The following is a 22,766-nucleotide window of genomic DNA, read 5'->3' as shown; positions in this document are numbered from 1 at the left end:
AGGTTAACAATTCACTCAAACATACACTTAATTCCAGACATATCCTGAAGTCTCACTGATGTCACTGAACTGTACTCCAGTCCGCTGATGAATCAGATTAAGTTTACCCTAGTCTACTTAGAGGGTTTCACAACCCTTGGAAGAGTTGAGTTCCAACTACCATGATTGGAACTTTTAAAAATTCCCAGGAGAGGCCAGCAGCTTCAATATTTTTGGTGTAGTTCAAGAGATGGCCACTCCAAGTATCAACTGAATAATTCACATCCCAGACATACTCCAAAAAAAATAGCACCCATTAAAGCTGCTCGGTTCTTCTGTCTGGCATAGGCTGTTAAAGGCACCATGATATTTCTGATACAACCTAAAGAAAAACTTAAAGAAAGCAGAACTGTGTCCCCTCTGCTGCATAAATCTTGGGAGCACAGTTCTGTGTACCATATGTTACACCATGTGACAATGGATCTTGGAAAGGAAGACTAACATCATTTGCATGGTAATGAAACATTTTTTTCCCAAGAGATTTCAGAAACGAAGTAGCTGCTGACATTCTATGCTAACCACCTGCTGATAGCATTCTCTTTGATTAAACACTTCTGGAAGTGGGGAAAGCCCTTACAAATGGATGCAGGGAATTCAGGCACACACTTTGAGGGCAAGAAATAAGAAACCATTAGAAAAGAATCTGAGAGGGGGGAAAAAAATCTTGTTTTACATCAATGATTAAGCATGGCTGGATTAGAAAATCAAATTCTTGTGGAGCTGCAGTTAGTTGATTTGGGGCAAGAACAACAAAAGAATTTTACTTAGAACTTTACTTAGGTAGAACATAAGTGTTTAAGTTCAACGTTAGCAGCAGTTATACAACTGGGAGATGCCTGAACCCATCCAGTGCCTGAATTCTACTGCAGTGTTTCTGAAGTGTAAACAAGTGTAGGCACTCTTGTATCTGCAGCTCCATCTTCTGCTCTGCAGCAATTCAGAGACAGCAATAAGTCATACCTCCAGCAGCCTGGATTCTCTTTCTGGTGGCGAGACTCCCACGCTCGCAGTCACACAGTGGCACAGCCCCCACTGTTATTCTGCACCCAGAATACCTTACCTCCACAGTCAGGACACTTGTCTTTATGTTTGAACCTCCCATTTTGATTTTTGATTAAGTGCCACCATTACATTGTGAAAGAGTGAAGCAGGATCAGGCACCCCCTGAGGATGGAGCTCCATATGGCTGCTTTTTAGAGTGTCCCGGGGTCTTCTGTGCTTAGTACTTTCTGTTGTCTCAGCCAGAATAGCTCCACATTCTCATTAGGTAGCTCTCCAGAATTTAGGTCCATACCTCTGGTAATCTGATTCAAGCTGCTGGGACCAAGAAATGAATTCTCATGTGCTATTGGAGCTTGATTTTTAAGGTAAGAAGGGAAACTTTTGACATTCATGACATCCCTTACATAAAAAAGATCATCATGTCATCCCCTGACCACACCTTAAAAATTGCAGCTGATAGCTTTCAGAATAAAAATAAAATTTAAATGTATGTATTTAAATGTATTTCCCTTTTTCTTCTATCACAAAACAAGGTGTTTAGCTATATTTATTCTTTAGTAAATGAGCAGTTTAATGGCTTAGTGGTGTTTTGCAATATAACCCCCCTCTAGTCTTCCCATCCACCCTTCACCTGATCATATGAGAAACAAATCCAACAGCTGAGCCTGCTGCCCTCATTCTGCTTGTCCTGCACTACTGAGACACAGCAGGGAAAAAGTGACCCAGAAGGGCAGACAAGAACTCTCTCACTTGCAGGATAATCCTTTCATGGTGTGACAGAGCTGCTCCAAAAGACCCAGGGCTATCAGGGCAGCGTGCAGGAGAAAGCAGAGCAGCTTCCCAGCTTCTCTGGGAAGCTATGTCAAGGGTTAGGCCATTCAGGGACTTAAACTACAGTCAGAAAGTGAAAAGAAGGTTTTCTCCTGCCTCAGGGGTGAATCATCACATGCATCAGAGACTCCAGCCCTGTTTCCCAGCCTGGCATTTCAGTAGGAAAGGGATCTGCTCTAATGATTTTTCTTTGTAATTTAAACTCACTGGAAAGAAGAAAAGTGAGAACCAGTTTTCTTTTTCTTCATAGTGCTTGCTCAGACATTTGGGTGTCATTAACAGCAGGAAATAGGCCTGTGACCCTGGCTGAAGCAATGGGACATAGCCACAGACATGATCTGTGAGCACCCTCCCTTGTGCAGCACTGGCTCCTGCCAACCAGCACCCCCAGAGACCTCCCAGGGTCAGTGCTGGGTCTGATGCCTCAGACCAAACCTCAGAGTTTGGCTTTTGCATTTTTCAGATTCTGTGCTGCTTTGGTGTGTAGTTCTGAGCTTCATGTTGGGGGATGGTAAGCTCTCCTGGCAGAGTGGGTGGACAAAGCAATTCCTTCTCTAGCTCAGGACCAAGACCAGCTGATCCAAATCTCAGGCCCAAGATCATAAACAATGGTGGACTGAAGAGAAAAAGACAAGAAGGATGGGACTTCATAATCTAAAGCTGTAATTGGACAATTAACTCCAATTTGCTAATGGACCAGAACTTATCAAAATGATAGACCTTGTGACCCATCTTCCATTTTGTGACCATTTTGGGTTCATCTTGGGTGTAGCCCTGGCTGGGCTCTTGTACTGCCCAAGGTGTATCCATTGAGGCCTTTTGATAAATACCTACTTTATTCTTTAACTCAGTCCAGCCTCTGTTCTAGGTCAGCCTTTACAAGGCATCAGGTCCAGCTGTGCCTGACACTGCTCCCAAATGCAGTTTGGGCATCACCACTTTGTGCTGGAAGGAGGAAAGAAGAGGACATGGGCAGTGTCATGTCCTTGGCCTCAGGCAACCTTTGACTTGTTTTGTTTAAAGCTGGCCAAAGTGTCCTTAGCACACAAAAGGAAACTGCCTGCAATGTCCTGCTGAAAGCAGATTGATAAAGGGAAAGGATCAGAGAGAAACATGCAACTGGAAAAAAAAGCTGGTTCTATAGAATCTGAAACTTACAGAATGGAGTAAGAAAAAGAGGACTGTGACTTGGCAGAATGTTTACAAAATTACTCCATCACATCTAATTCACCTTTTATATTTTCTTTGTTTTACACAGATTCCCTTAAAAATTTAAATGTGGCATAGCTTTCAAGAAGATGAAGTACTTGACATGAAGATCAAAAAAGCAACTCTGACTCTGAATTTTATACCTGGTTATTTAAGGACCATGAGTAGTCATGCAAGCATAGATATATATGACTTCTGGTACTTTTTCAGTCAAACATGAATATATTACTGAAAGATACCCAAGACTGAGCAGATCTATGTTATACCATGAAAGAAAAATCAGGGAGAGGATTCAGGTTCAGTGTTTATATTGATCAATATAAATTAATGCAGACAGAAATTAATTGTCAGGGCTCCAAGGCTGCAATCTTCTGAACAGAAATACAACCAGAAAAAAGTTTGTCAGTAGCCTCAACTATAACATAACACGATAGCCGAAAATAATATCTGAAAATATCTTATATTGTCCTTTTGGGACATTGCTCAGTTTTAAACACCCATCCTTCAAACTATCTACTGGAAGCAGAGCAAGAGCAATGACAAATCAAAACACTAACAGGGACAGAGAGAAGAGAGATTTCAGTGAGCTGTACTGCACCTACAGGAAAAGAGATGAATAGAGGTAATACTATGGTTTTGTAAATTGGTGAAAGTGATACAGATAATGATCCTATTTTCTATTTCACTAGGAAACCTAGTGCTACTGGAAGGAAAGAAATATGCTTATTATAAAGAGACAAAATAAAGAACATTTCAAATCCTGTCTCATTAAGCACTGGTGCCTTCTGACATGGAGTATCATTGAAACCAGGATATTACATTTCTTCTGAAAAAGATTTGCTATTCCTATTAATGAGATGGAGAAAACTCTTCCACTAGGTAAAATTAATTAGTCAGGCATTAAAGACATTTTGCAACCTCCTCAGAAGCCTCAGGGACAGACGATGCTTGAGCTATTCAGCAGTGCAGCAATACCTGTATTTAAAAAGGTTGCTGGGACTATGCTCTCTGAAAATCAGTTGCTTTTAAAGATTGAAATTTGGAATCTGGGTTTCTTAATTTTATGGAGAAAAAAAGCCTAAGCCATTCTAAATTAATTCTGAATTTATTAATTCTGAAAGATTAACTCCTAGCTGGCCACTTATACAACTTCTTTGGGACTAATTTTATTAGTTCCCATTAAAGCCCTCTGGTATGTAACTATAGCTGTCCTTAAGTTAATTCTCCTGAATTCAATGCAGCTTTTTTATGGATGCTACTTAACTGACCTTGGAGACCATCAGCATGAAAACCTGCTTACTTTATGCTAGAACAACACAGTAGCACAAACAGTACTAATGATGCAGTGAATGGGGGGAAGGTAAAAACATGGAGTGAGGAGAGAGAAACACTAAGAGCTCGCTTTTAGTCACAAATACCTGAGAATCTGAAACTTCCACCTTGCAAAAAGAATACCAGACTAGAATTCCTGGATATTAAGCTTTCACTTGTAATTTTGGTCTTAGGTCAGATCAGAACTACCAGGGAGATATTTTGAAAGTACTGGAGGCAGAAAAATCAATTATTATGCCTTTCATTTTCAACCCCAGTCTTAAAAGAATAAATGGTGGATTTGCTCTGCTTGACATACATTTCCCATAACAAAATCAGATAATTTTTCTCTATTAGTAAGAAATTTCAAATTAACAAAATTAAAAAGGGAGGTGTGTGTTACACACGTAATTGAAAATGGTGTGAATGTGAGGAGAGAAAGAAGGAGGGGAAGAGGGCACAGAAAGAAGAAGGGAGAAAACAGCAAGGAAAAGGTAAAGGAAAAGATAGAAAAGAAAACAGCAAACACCACAAACAAAATAGAGCTATCTCTAAACTCAATTAAAATTGTAATCTTTCGTGTTCAGGGAGTGAACTGGAAGACTATCAGCTGAATTGTTTCTTTTCTAAAGCATATGAATGAATCATGTTTCTGAGTTTATTATTTAGTACATATCTGACAAGGGCTTGATGCCAGTAAATTCTGAATCATAACAGCTTACAGGGATTAACAGCAGTTCCAAAGAAAATACAGAAATAATTTGAAATATTTAAACATTTTCAGCTCCTGCTTTGCAAGCAGAGCTGGGCAAATAAAGGACATGATCTGGCATGGGGGTTGGAACTAGATGATCCTTAAGGTCCCTTGCAACCCAAATCATTCCATGATTCTATGATCAAATAGGACTAAATAAATCCATTTCAGTTGAAGGGACCAGAGACCATCCATTTCACCACTTGCAGGCTTGCACAGCCACCTGTGCTCCTCCAGGATGCAGAGCCAGGCTGTGGTCCAGCTCTCAGCCTGCTCCAGTCAGAGTCAGAAAGATCAGAGGAGTCCAGCAGTAGCAGTGTTTTCACCCACTGACCTGGATTCTTCCCTAAGGGGTTGCTCCTCTGTCACCAAACATTCACTGTGTGGTTATATCTGGTTTGATACAACCTCATCCCTGGTTTTGGCCAGGTCACTCCATGTTGCATCAAGCTTGCTCTGTGCCTAACACAGCTTGGCATTCAGTCCATAGTGCACAGTGATTTCCAGTGGAGTAGCAAGGATGATAATCATACATCTTGGTCACAAAAGAGGTCTGGGAGCATGCAAATCAATGGTAAACCACTGCAACAGTACATCATTGTCTGGGCTGTCACAGAGAAGCTGCGTCATTGGGTGCAAAATCCTGACATTAAAATTCACTCACTATCTTTAATTACAGCTCTCAGGCACCTTAGGGAGGCTGGAATCTGCTGAATACTGAGAAATAGATGCTGTCATGTAATTGTGTTTCAAAAATATGAAGCAATGCCTGTCTCACCTGAGGGAGAAATAATTAATGAAGCAGGGGAATACAAATTCCCTGAAGCTAACCACCAAAAGGCATCTACTCATGAGATAACTAACAAAGCCAAATCCAGGTACAATGAATTTAAACTTCCCTTTGTTAACTTTAAAAGAATTGCAAAAGAAGCTCTGCAGGGTAAAAATATCAAGTAAACTCAGAAATTCCTAGGCCGGGGAATACACACAGAAAAAAAAGTCACTAGAGCTTTAGGGAGGAGTAGGTTAAACAAAAGGAAATGGCAGCAAGATCTATCACTTGCTAGAAGGATAGCCTAATGAAATAACATACTCAGGAAGGTGAGACAAAATGTCAAGCTTCCCTGCAAGGTAACAAATAAATTGCAATGACCTGATTTATGCCTACATGAATGACCCAATTCAGTAAAATGCATCTTGAAAAAGAAATGAGACTCTACAGCTGGGAATACACTAGGAAAGGAGATGCTGCAAGAGGCTACAACGAGTTCTCTTTAACTTCTCAAACTAGGCAGTTTTCAGATAGTCTTGTATTTTAAGGGATTGACATATGTCTCTAAACCTTCCAAAACCCCAACTCTATATATAGTGATCTGTCTTATCTGTGGGATTATGTATGAAAAACTGTACCATCACTGAAAGGCTAATTCTCACCTAAACTGTAATCTCAGATGTTTGAAATCCAGCATGTCTTTAAAGTGACACTGCAGGCAGGAGGCTGAATTCCATCAGGTAAGGCACAGGTTGTGAAGAACCCCAGACTGAACAGTGGGGGGGCCCTCCTGAACCACAAGTGTGCCTTACAGTGTGTACTGCACTAGGCAACCACAAAAACAAAAGATTTGCCACCACAGTTGCACATCATTCTGTCCTTTTTTACAAATTACATTTGAAAAGGGTTGGTAAGAGATCTTGCTCTGCAACAATTTTATATCAGAAAATATCTGTCCATAAGGGGTGTGCTGGGAAGTGGGGATTGCATTGGCATATATATATATATACACATATATACACACACACGGAGTTGCTGGGAGAGGAATTTCTCATCAAATGCTCTCAAGATACAAATGAACTTTCTAGGATGAGCAAGATAAAACCTTTGTAGAGATGATACAGTGACTTAATGACTTAATGTGATCAAATGAGCTGTTGGTGTCATTTTACCAAAACTGGAATGATATTAAGTCAAAATGAAGAACAGTAGGAAAATAAGTTATAGCAATACCATAATTGAAGTGTATTGATGACTACACACATTCAGCTAGGCATCACTGAATATGCAGGAGGAAATGGGCTACTATCTTCTGTTCATCTGATAATTTGAAATTTCTGACCAAGGTCACTTTCAAAATGATTTGGAGGTGATACTAAGATTATAAATACCACCTAATTCACAAGAATGATCTAGTTTTAACTGAAAGCAATTGGACACATAAACCTGTTAAGGTCAACTCAGGCATGGTGCTCATTTACCCCGCAGATGGGCTTCCAAATGTGAATAATTCTCAGCTATACCCTAATAAAATAGAGTGGATTACTAAACTAGTTATGTCCTTAACAATGCAAGGAGGAAAGTCACGCTTCTGAAATTGTGGAAAGGATTGCATTGACTAAAGGTGCACTAGATAAGTATCAAATGGCATCAGTGAAAGTGACAACAGAAATTGCTCCTTTATTTATGCATATTTACTTATTGTTTACACAGATGTCTAGTTTCTACAGCAGTAGGTGGAATGCAGTATTTGCAGGGCTTTATGTGTCACGTAGTTTTCTTCAGAAAGGACTTTTGACAGAGAAATCCCTACACTACCAGTTTGCACAGTTGCAGAAAAGTGTCAAGTACTGCACTGACCAATGCTCTTCAGAGGAGATCTCAAGCTGAGCTGAGAAATAGTACAGACTGCACAGAAAAGCCATGTAGAAGGTTCAGATTTTTAGGTTTCTACCAGCTGACAGAATGCAGCAGAGGTCTGAAAAGCATTTGGAGGAAGCTGCAGCTAAGCAATTTCGTAACAAAGGAAACTTGGAAGGGACTGCTTGTGACTGGTGTACTGGCAAAGGAACAGAGTTCTTGGAAGAAAAGGCACAAAGAAGACACAAAGACGAAAACTTGCCAATGGAAAAGGCAGAGCTGCAAGAATTGTCAGGATCTGCCTAGATAAAGGCTTGCATAGATGTGTATAAATGTGTGTACATGTATTTAAATACATGCACACACCCCCACACATCTGCATGTGTGTACCTTTGCAAAAGAAGCCATTATGAAGTCATCTTCCCAACACAGTTGGTGTATGAGACTAATTCTCCTGTACTGATTCTTGGGATAAAAAGTGGTGATTGTGGAAACCCCTTGGTGATGTGGGAACCCTTATGTGGCAGCAGTCTACAAATGACAGGTTCTGCAAGGTCAAATACTGAATATATGTTTGTATTTATGTAATTGTGCCAGTCTAGATCCTCAGCTGTTAAATCCAAGGATTTTACTGCAGTTTGAAAATGGAAACTATTAGTGATTCCTTTTTGCCAGTGCAGTTCTAGACCTGGGTTATCCAAACGCCTCAGAATATGTTTACCCACACCTGAGCTTGTTGACAAACATAAGCTACAAGTTTTTCTGTATAGTTTACTGTTTCTCTATTCTTCTTTTTTTGTATGTCTATGCAAATTTGGTCCTATTAAAGCACTAAATAAAAAGACTCATATCTCTTCTCTGAAGATTTTTAAGCTTGTTTAGATATGCTAATCAGCTTTTTTTGCTAAACAGCCTCCAGAAAGGCTGTTTCTGTAATTAAAGTGATAAAGAGAGATGCTTAATAATTAAACATATTTTTATTTATTGATCCTCATGAGTAGATAAAATTTTAACATCTACAGCTCTATGCAGGAAGTTCATGAAATATTTAATGTCAGATACAGTGCCAGTAATTCTAGGCATCATTCTTTCACTCCAGTTTTAATGAAGTACTATTGTACTACTATCACAATCAAAGCAAGTTTCTGTTCTTCTCTTTGTGTCTGGCAAAATTACCTCACAGTATTTAAGACAGATCTTTCTAGTTGAGGTGGCTTTCTGAGTCTTCATCCACAAACCCAGACAGAGCTTCAGGATGAAGTGACGTGTTGAGTAATTCTTGGGGATAAGCTTCTCATTACTAAAGAAAGCTGTAAACTATGGGATCTCTCTCCACTTAAAGCCTTAATTGAAACCACAGTGTTTAAGTATGTACTGATATTTGTATTTTGGACTAATTGCACTGATTTATGTATGATTTTTATAACATGTACTGTGTTACAAATTCTTTGTTCTCTTTCTCCTCCCTAACTGCCCTCTACTGGTACCTCAGGAAAAATATTTCTTGGACAGCTGGAACTCCTCAGGCTTATATCTTTTTTGGCTTAGATCTACACCAAAAGCAACATACTGGGCTGGGAACCCTGGTCCTTTTATTTTCTCCTTTCATTTTTTTTTTTTCCCTTCTAAAATTTGAAGTGCAGTTTACAGAGCAGAAAGAGCTTGTATACAGTTTTCAATCATAGTGAACATCCTTGCTCAGGCCTAAAATATGAAAAAGAAGCCATAAAGAGCAATTTTTGCATTTAATCAGCAACTGCTGCAGTTAATTGTTTGCAGAAGGTAATGATGCAAATCAGACTGACTTCAGAAGTTTCATGTCTTTTGTGGAATGCGGCCTGGTTTCTAAATTTTCATTCTTAAGTATTTTCTAGAGCTCTACACATAAATAATTCCTGTCCTTTGCAGGAATAATGTACACTTTACTCATTAGTGCCCTTTGGGGAGGTTGCTAGTCAAGTATGTTTTACACAAGCAGTTTATTTGTTAACATATGATCTCAGTGTGAATGTCACTTTCAAGGAGCTACTTGAGGATTTAGAGTTAAGGAGACTATTTGCCTAAATGAAAAGAAATCATTAGTGTCAGGAAACAGAGTTTATCTTCCATGTGTTTCAAGGGCTCTTGAAACTGAAGGAAAATCTGCAGTATCTTTAAGACTGAATGAATTAACAGAGAGATTTAAAATAATTAAGAACTAAGACTATTTTGAAATAGATTTTGAATAAAATAAAGATAAATTTGACAGAATTTTACAAAAACATGTGGTCAAATAAATGGAATCATGCACTGAGTGCCTAGATAAGAAGAGGATGGCCCATCAAGAATAGGAAGCTCCACAAATATCCAGTACAGTAAATGCTTTTGCATTTGATAATGCAGTAAAAGCATTTGATAAAGTACATCTAATCTTATTTTTTTTAATAAATGAGTATTGCTTTGACTACAGGTACAGTAAATGCTTTTGCATTTGATAATGCAGTAAAAGCATTTGATAAAGTACATCTAATCTTTTTTTAATAAATGAGTATTGATTTGACTACACAAAAACTGATTCTCCTACTTGGTTGTGAATGCTTTTTATTAATCCAATTAAGAATCTGAATGTATGAACAAACATAAAACTAGGTGTAGGAAAAAATTTAAAAAAAACCCAGCAAGGTAAATGGGAGGAAGTAGACATTTGTATGTGGGGCAAACAATTAATAATAAAGTTCAAATTCAGTAAAACTCTTAATTCCATTTTAGTGCCATCTATACTTTGCATAATACCTCAGGAATTGCTTGAGTCAGACTGAATTCAACAGGATTAGACAATAAGCTCGAATGTCTTGCTGATTCAGAACAGAAGTTTTAATGCAAAGATAAATATTTAATGTAATTTAACGAGATTCTTAATAAGCACAAGCAAAGAAAAACTACTAACTGCGGAAATCAGCTTTCAAAGTGAGGAGCAAATTTGCAAGACCTGCCATGGGCTTCACCCACAATAACATCATTAAAACCTGCCATAATGTAAGATCATTTAGGAAGTATTTCAGCCTTTAGCATTGTGTACAAGGAAAACATTTATCCTTGCAAACAAGCTATTTACAATCCCATTCCAGCCCATTTTTCCTTTGATAGAAACAGCAATCACTGCAGAATGAAAGATGAGCTACACTCATGGCTATTGCTTGTATTCCAGGACCGGTAAAACAAATCATTAAGACCAAAGCATCAGCCATTTTAATAAACTGTGAGCACTGTTGTTATTGTGGCTTATGGCTTTGCTCTGCACAGAGGGAAGATGTAAACATCATAAAAAATATATATTTTTACTGAATGTCTCTGTATTAACACTAAATATTCTACACACATAAATATAATTAATACCTCTATGTTATGTGCATACCTATATATTAACATACACATGAGTAGACCTCTAGTTCGATATACAAAGAGGTAGCTCAGGTCCTGACTTGCAATCAGGACAGGGCCAGACATTATGCTGGGACAAAAGGGGAAAGCAAATGTTCCCTGATTCCCCAGTTTAGCCATAGGCTTCTCTGGCTTCCAGAATGGTGCTGTTGTTCCATGCCAAGCAGGGTGCAGTTTTATGATACAAATTGAAAAGCTTTGGGGAAGAGCTGCCATGCAGAAAAAGACACATTCAAAATTATTATGTAACTTAAGAGAGCTTCATGGCTTTTATAAGATTTTAGTCACAGATTCTTTATTTCAATTATTGAATGAGTTTGCCTTTCCTCATATCTGGGTGTTCAACCAGCAAAGACACCTGCCACCTACCCTTTGAAAACAGAATTCTCTTGAAGGGGTCTCCACCAGGCTCCAAAACAAATGGGTTGCCAAAATCATTGTTCAACCAAAGCTGTTAAAGGTTAGAAGCCCTAAGCCAGCACAGAGAGTTGGGTTTAATCCCACTGTCTTAATTAAACTTGCTAACTCATTGTGCAAAACAGGTAGAAGGAATATACATATATATATAGTATTGAGAAACTGATTTTTCAAGATCCTGGCTGGGCTGGTATTGCTGGTCACCAGAAACCATTTTATTTGGCTTTTGATGCAGGCAACTCAATACAGAAATTACTGAGGTAAAACAATAAACATGAAATGATACAGAAGCAGGTCTTTTAATATTAAGCACTTCAGAGCTCAATGATTTTTCATCATTTTCCCCTGTTTCTCTATGCTAAAAAAGGTAGACTGGAGTTGCACAATTTCAAGGTAAAATTGTACAAGTGATGTAACTTTTAATATAAAAGAAAGCTTTTGAAAATATTTAAACAATTTAAACAGAAATACATATTTCTCACTTATTACTTCATGAGGTTGTTTTTAAACATTCATGAGTCATTTATCTTAAAATAAATTCTTCTCCATGAAGCTGTCTGCTTATTTTCAAGTTTTTAATGTGTTTTTCCCTTTCCAGTACTTCTAACTGTGTTTTAGAACATAATTCCTTAAAACTAATGAATATTTCTCCTTCTTTTATGATTCACTGCTGCTGTTGCTTAGCCACTGGTTATATCACCTTCACACTCTATCCTCACTCTTATGAAAAATGTTGTTATAGCCTGAAACAATGCTACCATATAGATAAAGTATTAAGTATTTTGTGCAGGTGAATAGCTCTTCCATTTCCCTCATCATTATCAGATTGGCCTATTCCTACAGGACTGCAGCAATTCTACAATCAGGATAATAATCAGTGTCTCTCTCATTCTCTGAATATTGCTGATAAAAGAATGAATCTTATTCTTTCACGCTTAACTATGCAAAACGGCGCTACTCATTTAACTGTTTCAGGAATCTCTGAACCATATGGATAAAAGTGCTCTTGGATGAGCAGGGTTTATTCCACTGTACCTAGAGATGTGAGGCAACACTTAATTTGGAGCATTAATTGCTTACAGATGCATTATGTTAAGCTGATGTGTACAGAAACCTAGATTATCACAAGATTTGGCTTGATTGAGTGAACTAGCTAGAGCTTATAATTTTGCATTTTGAGTGTAGTCTCTCTATGTATTACTTGCCAGTCCAGTTCCTCCCAACAAACAAATAAATTTGAATGTTTCTAATGAAGGAAGCATTTTAATTAATAACCATATGGGTTTTTATTTTTACAATTAAAAATACAGTCTGCTTATATAAGTAGAAAAAAACACTTAGAATTCTACAGCTCCACTATTAGAATGCAAAAACCAACACATTTTACTTTACTCATCTATTCTTTCCTTTGATGCAAATACATTAATCCTGAGACCAGGGTAAAATCACTCTATTTTTCTTAGTTTGGATTGAAGTCAGCCAGTTCTGCCTATTTGAGATAATTGATGGGTACCAACTATAAAACTTCACCTAAGAGCACTACTGTTGATGTGTGATCTCATATTCTAATCTTAGTAAATACATGCCCCCAAGCAAATGATGACACTCTGGCTCTAAACAGCCCTTAGGTTTAGCAAGTCTGTTTCTTTTTACATCTGGCTTGTCTTAATCTGGAAACAGATGTCCTGCTGTATTATTTGAAGCACAACTGGACTCACTGGAGCAGTTATGGATCTCTGCCACATTTCAGATTTTTACTGAATTTGTATTTTTTTAAGTGTATATACAGAATGTTTGCTTTGTAGGTTATATTTGCTCAGATATACAAAGGCTTCAACTCAACCCAAAAATGTCTATCCAGAACCTGTAGATCAATTTGTGTGAAGGCTTACTCCTCCTAATTTCTTTCCTTCTTTTCAAAAATTTTAAATTCTCTTTTCCAATTTACTGGATTCAAAATGTGCAAGTATAAAGAAAAGGTCCTCACTTGACATTTGGATCAGAAAGCACTGACCATGTTGAATCAACTTGTCCACGGGAATATATTCACAGTGCCACAGCTTGAGAACATGTACAGGTCAAACTCGTGCTCCAAAGGTGACATCTTCATGGGAAAACAACTGGCTTTTGTTCAGCCCTAGATCATAGCTCATAGACCCTCAGTGGTGCTGATTAGCACCAATAGGCATTTTCTGCAGCACAATAGAACAGAATGATGCTGATGATTTCATTTAAAAAAATAACTGGCTGTTTTTTTGGTACTGATTGAAATACACTTTTTGAGAGAAAAATCCTGATTTGGAGTTAATATTTCCATATAGAAGGGACTGTGCCACTTAACTATTTAATTTTCCTAAAAACCCCACAACTTAAGCGATAAAATCAAAAATTCTGTGTGCATAAACCAGCCCATTTTAGTCCTTTCCCCATTTTTTAAAGTTCATTAATGTTCTGAATTACTGCTAGTAATTATTAAATTACTGCATAATCAGTGGGGAATTCTCAGCTCACTTACAATAAAATATTAATTTTCTCACACTCTTTGACTAAATCTGACTATCAAATTCTTACAGAACTCATATCAGAACAGTATTTTGTCATTCTTTGAGAAGACATTTCATTCCCATGCAAATGGAAGTGCCTCTGAGCAGGCTAGCTGGTATATGCAACAAGTAACATGCAAACAGTAGTCTGAAGTCACTCCACAATTTATACAGAAAGTTTAACTCAAATTTGACTGGAAATACCATTGTTTTCTTGATATCTGGTATTTACATATGGCAAAGTGGTGGGTGGATATCTATCATATGTGCAAATATTAGAAAGAACAGCTGTGTAAGACAGTGTGTGTCACCACCAGAGAAAGAACATTTATAGGAAATGCACTTGGTAATTAAATAAATAATGGGCAATTAATTTGATAGAAGCAGGCAGCCTATTTGAAAGCAACAGAAGTACATAATGTAATCAAAGCATATTTGGTCCAATTACTTCCATTTGTTTATTTATTTAAAGGCATGTTGTGTACACACACTGCCTTTCAACATTTATTTTAGAAGAGAGTGCAATGTTCAACAGGCCAATAGAAGACTGAAAAAAACCATGGGTTTACTTCTAAAAATAGACATCATCAATAAGCAGTTCAGGCAACTACAAATTCAGTTTCAAAGTCAATGTCTCAGGAACACTCTTCAGTAGAATAGGGCACAGACTCCCAAGTGTATCAGAAAGGATGCTGTCAGCATCTGCAAAACTGGCTAAACAGCGTTAACCTTGAACACATGAACACATGAACAATCCACCCTAACGTGTAATTTTAACATGTGAATACAAATCTGAAACTTAACACACAAATCAGCCAAACAGCCAAGAACTGTGACTTTCTTTGTCATGAAACTAATCTAAACCCAGTGTCACTCTCAAAAGCAGGTTAAAGTAGACTAATCTTTCTGTCATTCTTCATAAGTGCCTAAACATGGAGCCTCTGCGGCCAGCCACAGGCAGTCATTAATTTCACACTGTGAAAACACTTTCTAAAGACAACTCTGTAATCAAACGTGGTTATTTACCTGTCATAGTCTTGGCAAATCTCCCCAACAGCTACCAAAGCTTTCAGGTACTCGTTGGGCTGATAGGGGTGGATGTAGTGCAGCGAGCAGCTGTTCCTAGGGTCGCCATTGGATGCAGTGAAATCTATAGCTACCTGGAAAATAAGAGAAGTCAAAGTGCTGCAGAGCTCTTCTGAGCATAAACACACCTACAGCAACTATATATATCTATATAGCTATGGATATCTATATATCAACTATACATCTTTACCAGAAATAATCTGCTGCAGCAAAGAGACAGCAGCCTCACAGCAAAGGTCATTTTACAGTGTACTTAATAAAATTGGAATTAGGATTGCACTGGTATGTATGTATATATGTAGAAGTAAATGACAGTTTATAAAATAAGAGGTAATAAAACTAAAATGGCATAATTAGGTAAAAAATTACCTGCATTGCTATTCTATGGGGACAATTATGTTCTAATACAAATGAATTAAATTAACTATCTCTAGGTTCTCACACTTAATTACATTATTCCAGCTCAGGTAACATTCAGGACATAAAAGCTTTGCAGCAAAAATGTCCATAGAGAGTTACAAGTCCTACTAAAACTATAAATTAGAATTTCAATTAGGGACATTTCTTAGCTATTTTAATAGTTACTGTGGCTGTAGTAGCAGATATTGCTTGTCTGGTATTTTTTCTCTTCAAAACATCTAAGCATTGAAAATTAACCCTCTCAGTTTCACAGTTGATAGCAGGCTTATACATGAGCTGCAGGGTAAAATATAAAGCTTGCATCCTGCAAAGATTTTTTGTTGTTGTTTTTGAAAAATCTTAGAGAAGATTGTGGGCAGTAGTCAATGCAAAAGCAAGTATTAATGAATCATCTTAAAATTAATTTCTCCCTTTTAAAATGCTCTTTATATGTCTCACTGAAGGTAGGCTCTGGCATGCATCTTCCTTTGTTACGGATCAGAAAGTCCTCTGCTGAATTTGTGATGCTGCTTTATAGGAATTCCTAAGAGGAGCAACAAGAATCCCAAGGGTCTTACAGAGGGAACAAAGCCATTTATAAAACGCCCATGTGTCCAATAACCTATTTCTCTAAAAATCACATTACACCTGAATATTCAATAGACAAATGCAGCAAGTTCAGATTTCAGTTTTACAGTGTAGCTAAAAGGTAAGGAAGGGTCTTGCTAAAGGCTGCAAAAATAACTCTGAAGGCACAGCTTGCTTTTGTAAATGTTCAGCTTCCCCAGCTGCAGCCTCTGCTTGGCACAGGGAACACTGCTTTATGCAGCTTCAAAATGAAAATAGAACATGACATTTTCATGCTTCCTTAAAAAAATTACACAGCCCTTCTGAAACTTATTTTTGTTGCTAAAAAGTTAAAGGGAAATATCATACTAGGTCAACGCAACACAGCTTTCCTCCACTGGTTCTGATTTTTCACCTCTATCTTTTAGCTGAAGAAACTAACCTCTAGTAGGCTTGGAAATCCCTTCTTTGCTTGATCATTCATGAACCCTGGCACCTCACCACATCCAGTCAGGAGAGAGATGAGGTTTTTGGCTTGCAAGTAAGAGTAATCTTTCACCTCTGCTTCCTACTCACTGTTCAGGCACTGAAGCATTGAGTTTGTTTTCCACATAGATCTTTTTCTAAAAATGGTATCTGGATTTAACTTGAATGAATCAATGGAGAACCTCTCATGACTTCACTTTTGAGGCCACATAACTGAGGAACACTACGCATATTTAACTGAGGAAGAAAACAACACTAGTGGTTTGTGAAATCCAAGAGAAATCTATGGATGCTTGTATGAACTACCTTAGCTGTGGGAAAATTTTTTGTAAAAAATCTTATTCAAGGTATGCATATTTTCTTAAAAATAAGTATATTTTCTCTGATAATAATTCAACCTTAATTTGATTACAGAAGGCACAAAAGTGCCACTGTATGATAGGGAAAAAAAGAGGATTCCTGTAAAATTGTTTAAAGTAGGTGTTTTTACTGACAATTCCAAAACACTAAAACACATTAACAAGACTTTAGTAACACCTCAAACAGATCTGGACAAGTCTCCCTTTATGGCTAACTGCTTTGGAAATGAAATCAAGAATGTGGAGTAGGAATAAGGAGTGGGTTTCATAAGCTTGGAAAAAAGCCTGTGGCTAGTGTTTGGGAAAGCAAAAAAACCCAGCTTCCTGGAACAAGCTTCCTTTTGGAAATGGTCCTTGCAGTAGAGGTCTGCTGATAAGTAAAAAAATATCCTAATTTCCTATGATGAAGAATTTATGAATATTTGTACTTGGATGCAGCATACTTCTTGAATTTGATCCAAATCTCTGTTTGACTCCCACAGGGAGGACTTATAAGAAAGATGACCGCTGTAAATTGCCTCGATTCCAAAATAACAATGCAGAGCTCTGCTCCTTTAGCATTATCCAACAGGACCAAGGTCTTGGATAAGGATTTGTAAAAATAAGTTAATATATGACAGAAGTTATGGTAATATCACAATTGAGCTTATCTTTTAGGCAGTTAAGTAGGAATCTTTCTTAAGGTACATGCATTTGATTTTATCAGTGTATCTTTAAATCTATCAGTTCCAGAGTAGCAGTTGTCTTCCCTTAGCTAAATAAGAGCATAACAGGGCAATAACTACACTCAGTACCAGCTTCTTTTTTTATCCTCAGAGTTGGAAAAGGGTGATTTTCACTACACTACATAGCTGGGACCTCCTGCTAGATCTGTCAGCAACAAATCAGGCTGCCCAACACCGTGACCTGCCTGAGAGAGTATCTGTCCAATATATCTTTCTATTACAGTTCCTTTTATGCATGTTACACATGCTTTCTGCTGTATTTCCTGAAGTGATGAAAATGTCTTCTGACTACAGACCCATTTGCACTGCCAACCTCTGAACATTTCTTGTGCAGCAGGGTACACTGTCTGATAAGAGATACAGTGTTTGGCAATAAGCTGGGCATAAAAATAGAGGGCTGGAATCAGCACTATTGATCTCTATAGATGAAAGCTTCTTAATAACTGGTTGTAAAGCGAAGGGAAAGTTTACTTTCATTTTTCAGAGACATTCTTTCTAACTACAAACCATGTTTCTAAAATAAAGATAAAAAATTATCCCAAGAATGCACAGCATGACGTTACCAAGGCTTCCATTAGTGCCTTAAATTAGCAGGTACATCACACTACAGCTTTTTGTTATCTAATGTGTGCCTGGCATCCCAGTTTCCCTCCCTCAGCAAGTGCCCTTTCAAATCACAGTTGTATCATACTGCCTGTACACAGCATGAGATCAACAGAAACGTCATTAATATCAGGACAGTGACAACAACAATACACATATCAGGAGAGTTTCAAACAATCCCAAATCCACTAGAGTCAGAAAAAAATGGAAATCTGGGAAAGTCCAAGGAATAGGCCTCCTCTGTTTCAGTGGTCTGAATTAATCAGATTAGGACTATGTGAAGAGGAGATTATATGATGCATGCAGAAAGCAAGGGAAAATGGAATATCTCCCCAGCAGCTGCTCCCCAGCTGCTTTTGTTTCAGTGACCAGTGGAGAATTCATTTTGGAAACAGAAAGCAAGGGAAAATGGAATATCTCCCCAGCAGGCTGCACCCTTTTGTTTCAGTGACCACTGGAGAATTCATTTTGGAAAACAACAACACATCTCACAACCAGTCTGTGCTGAGGTCTGCTGGAAGAAGAGTGGAGGAAAATACGTGGAGAGCGAGTTTGTGACGATGTTGAGGTAGAACCACTGGGCTATGCATGCAGGCAGCTAAAGGTACAGAGATGTCACAGTGACTTACCCTGGGTCCCTGCAGGTTGAAAATTGATAGTGATATGCTTACACAAGACTGTGGATTTCCCATTAAGGGCAACAGTAATTCAGGGATCTCTGTGGTTGACAGTATAACAAATATTCAATTTCCTTTATGTCCTCACTGGGCATCCTTGAAGATGAGCTTACTTAAGCTTTCTATTACCAATTGTTTGTTTCATTGTAGTAAAATGAACTACAGAAAACACAGTAGAAGCCACTATCCACTTTAACCTATTTGTCCTATCACTTTCAAACTTGTGTTTTGCAGCCTACTAATAGGAAACCTATGACAAGTAAATAAAAGGCAAGAAAACTGCCATAACCCTTCCTTGCACTAAGAACTTGCTCTTCCATTGGAAAACTGTTATGAGGAATCAGAGTTTGAAAAGGTATAACTTATTATGTAAATCCCTAGATACTTTCTAATGGTGGCAGTGCTCCTGTTCTTGAGCTGGAGTTGTGGGAATTGCATATTAACTGGTCTTTGCATGTGCCTAACCACATGCCCTCATTAGGAAAGGCTTTCAAATATAACATGAAGGCATTAATGTCTTTCTGATAATGACCTTGAATACATTTGATAATTGATTTCTTCCAGTCATATTTGTGAGGGGGGGGGAGGGGGAATGTCAGGTGACTGGGAAGTTTCAGACTTGAAGGAGAAATGTGCATTGCTGTTATGTGGGGGTAAAAGAAAAAGTAGCCACATAAGGCAGAGAAGTAATTACACAGTATGCTTTACATGAGAGAAGACAATTATAAAGATCTTTGTCCACTGCAGAAGGTATTTTCTTCAAAACCAAAACAGAGTCCTCAGTTCTGGGTGTTATCCAATGAGTCTGTGACGAGTATGGGCAAAGTCCATGTTTAACACTTCAAAAAGCTCATCTGTACACAAGAAGTCAATCCACTACTGTCTATAGCTGCTGCTAGAACTTTCTGCTACAATTAAAAATGTATTTCTTTTTTTGTCAGATCTTTTTGGAAAATGAAGGCTTGTCTAGAAAATGTGAAATAGAACATGTCAGTAGCATCCAGTGTCTGCTACGTTATATATGGGAGCAGAAATAGGGCAGGATGCTACAGGAAAAGAAAAGATCTCCAGAAGAAGAATATTACCCTTGTGCATTAGATTTTAGCCCTTTAGCAGGCATAAATTATAAATCACATAAACCAGATTGGAACTGAGCCACAATCCTATGCTATGGGAAAAACTGATTTATCATATTACATTATATTATGTATATTAATTTTTAGATACATGCTACAAAAAAAGATCAAACCCACACATCATTAAATGTTTCTAAATTTATTAACTGGAAATACAAAAATCTGTATTACTATTTATGAAGAGACCTGCAAATCCTTTTACACCCTGTTCCTTGAACTGAATAGCTTCTGAGTACACTCTGAATTAGAACTGTGTCCCCCTGTAATGCCATCTTACTTGGTAACTATGGTTGAGATATGAAACACCAGCATGTACCCCAGGCTGACAGAGAAAAGTCCCTGGCTGGATCTCTCTGTGTGTGACTTTCAGTATGGCACTGTTTCAGAGGAAACAACTTGCTTTAACAGAAGACTCATTCTGGAAAGGAAGGCTGGCCCTTAATACATTTTGCAAGAAGAACTTAATAATTTACCAAGAAATGGCATGTAAGAATCATTTCTCTGAAAGTAATGAATTGGTATCTAAGGGGATTCCTTTTCTTCAAAACAAGTTAGAGAAGTAAGATACTTACTGTAAACTGTATTTGGCAGCCTCCCATGATATAATCTAAGAAAGAATGCATCTTGTGTATCTGCAGACAAGAAAGCAAGATATTCAACTTAGCTATGTACTGATAAAACATAGTAGAACTGCCTGAAAAAAAATAAATTGGAAGGCGAGAGGGACCAACTGAAAATAAGGTAAAGGAAGAATCATTAAATATAGTTGGAGACAGAAACAAAATTATATATAAACAGAAAAAAAAAATCAAAATTCTAAACCTACAGAAAGGAAAACAAAAAAGTAGAACCAACATCTCAGTGGGAAGTTAGAGAAAATTTTGCTGTTTGTTTAGGAGAAACAAGAGCAATGTTGTAGATGTAATGGTGGATACACAAGGGATACACACAAAGTTGGAGAGTATTTAGGTGTTAGAGTTTAGTATTGTCTTTTCCATTGTACAAGAGAAGGGATAGGGCAAGATAAATGAAATGAGAGTTGAGGACAGTCAACTTGCTTTTGAGATTCAAGTCCTTGCTTTTACTTTTTGTAGGGAATAGTTTCCTTTGTTATTCTGCAGGTAGTTCCACTTTGTTCCAAGCACCATTAAAATATATCACTGAGAGCTTAGTAAAGAAACAGTCAAAAAATAAAACACATACTTACCTTGCACTGGTTAAGGATGACAATGCCTGAGTTCTTGTAGTTCTTCTTCTTTGCTTTGTACTTGGGGTTAATGCATTCCCATTGTACCTGTGAAAAAAATAGCAGTCATTCTCTGCAGGAAGATTTTATGTACAGATTGAATAATTAACAAAAACTGCATTGCCCAATTTCCACAGTTAACTAAATCATTACAGATAATGGTGCACAGAGAGGAAAAAAAATGAAAACCGTTAACTATGCAGAGAATAGTTAATAGAAAAAGGCCCAGGGCAAACATCAGTCTTTGAACATATACATGTGGACACGGCACTGAGGGAGACATCGAGATTAATTTGTTGTCATCTTCCAGTCTTGTAGTTTGAGGTGTTACATAAGCAAGATTGAGGATCTTTTGAGAGGACAAAAAAAGAAGGAACTTAATACAAATGAAAATACTGGAGAGAGTAACCTGATGAATTGTATTAACTACAAAACTGTTGTCACAGTTACACTGGGTTTTGTATTAAACTCATGATTATAAAAATTCTGGTCAGCAATTATCTCACTTTCTCCTTTAAGTATGATAGCAAAATAAAAAGTAAATCAGTAAAATGTTCACAAAGATGCAGCTAACTAATGATACATTTGAAATTTATCCCTAAGAATACATTAAAATACCTTTTTGATTTTTTCATAGTTTTATTTACAAATAGTCAATTTTACAGCACAACAGTCCTACCTTGTTATTGAAATACATCTCCTTGTTCTTACAACATCTCCCAGGTTCTTAATCATTTTGACTTGAAATGCCTTCCTCTGGTTTCAGGCAGAGTGATAAGGCCAAGCTTTCAGACCCTCACCTCTAATATTTACAGTGTTATTCATGCCTTTTACTGCAGGAGTAAGATGTACATTTGTACATGCAAGTGCCTATTGGCATTTGTAGATACAGATTTTTATCTCTAATGTGCTGTTAACGTGGATAATAACATGGACTATTTCCCTTCAGGGAGCTGTTTTCAAGTGTGGAGACAAGACAGGTGATGCCGGGTAACAGAAAGAAATACAATTCCAAAAGGAACCAGAACAATCTGTTATCTAAAAATCTCTATTATGACATTTTGAAATGAAACATGTCTTAAGTGTTACAGTGTTTTGACTACAATGAAAACCTGCCTAAGTGTTACAATACTTTGTCTACAGTGAGGTACATATGTGACGTATTCTAGCAAAGTGTTAGAGCACCAAAAACTATTTTTACTTTGTGCTAAGCCCCAGAAATTTCATCAACTTCAAACCACTGTCTAACAGCAATTATTTGAATGTCTCTGAAGTATTCCAGACATAGAGATTTTGTCAAACATCAAAAAAAGGGAAGGCAAAA

General features: G+C 37.5%; 1 protein-coding gene across 2 annotated transcripts in view; it reads right to left on the bottom strand.

The window, feature by feature from the left end:
- The window catches only part of CPNE4 (copine 4), a 225,344-nt gene that overhangs the window by 24,283 nt on the left and 178,295 nt on the right, over positions 1-22,766 (bottom strand). For both annotated transcript variants that reach the window (XM_039707996.1, XM_039708004.1), the window contains 3 exons: positions 21,404-21,490; positions 20,769-20,828; positions 15,185-15,318 (listed from right to left, as the gene is read on the bottom strand). In XM_039707996.1, coding sequence (XP_039563930.1) covers positions 15,185-15,318; positions 20,769-20,828; positions 21,404-21,490 — 281 coding nt within the window. The remainder of the gene's footprint in view (positions 1-15,184; positions 15,319-20,768; positions 20,829-21,403; positions 21,491-22,766) is intronic.

The sequence above is a fragment of the Passer montanus genome, unplaced genomic scaffold (assembly GCF_014805655.1).
Source record: "Passer montanus isolate IOZ18808 unplaced genomic scaffold, ASM1480565v1 scaffold10, whole genome shotgun sequence".
Lineage (NCBI taxonomy): Eukaryota > Metazoa > Chordata > Aves > Passeriformes > Passeridae > Passer > Passer montanus.
The sequence above is the reverse complement of the archived record's forward strand: the minus strand, read 5'-3'. Positions and strand labels throughout refer to the sequence as shown.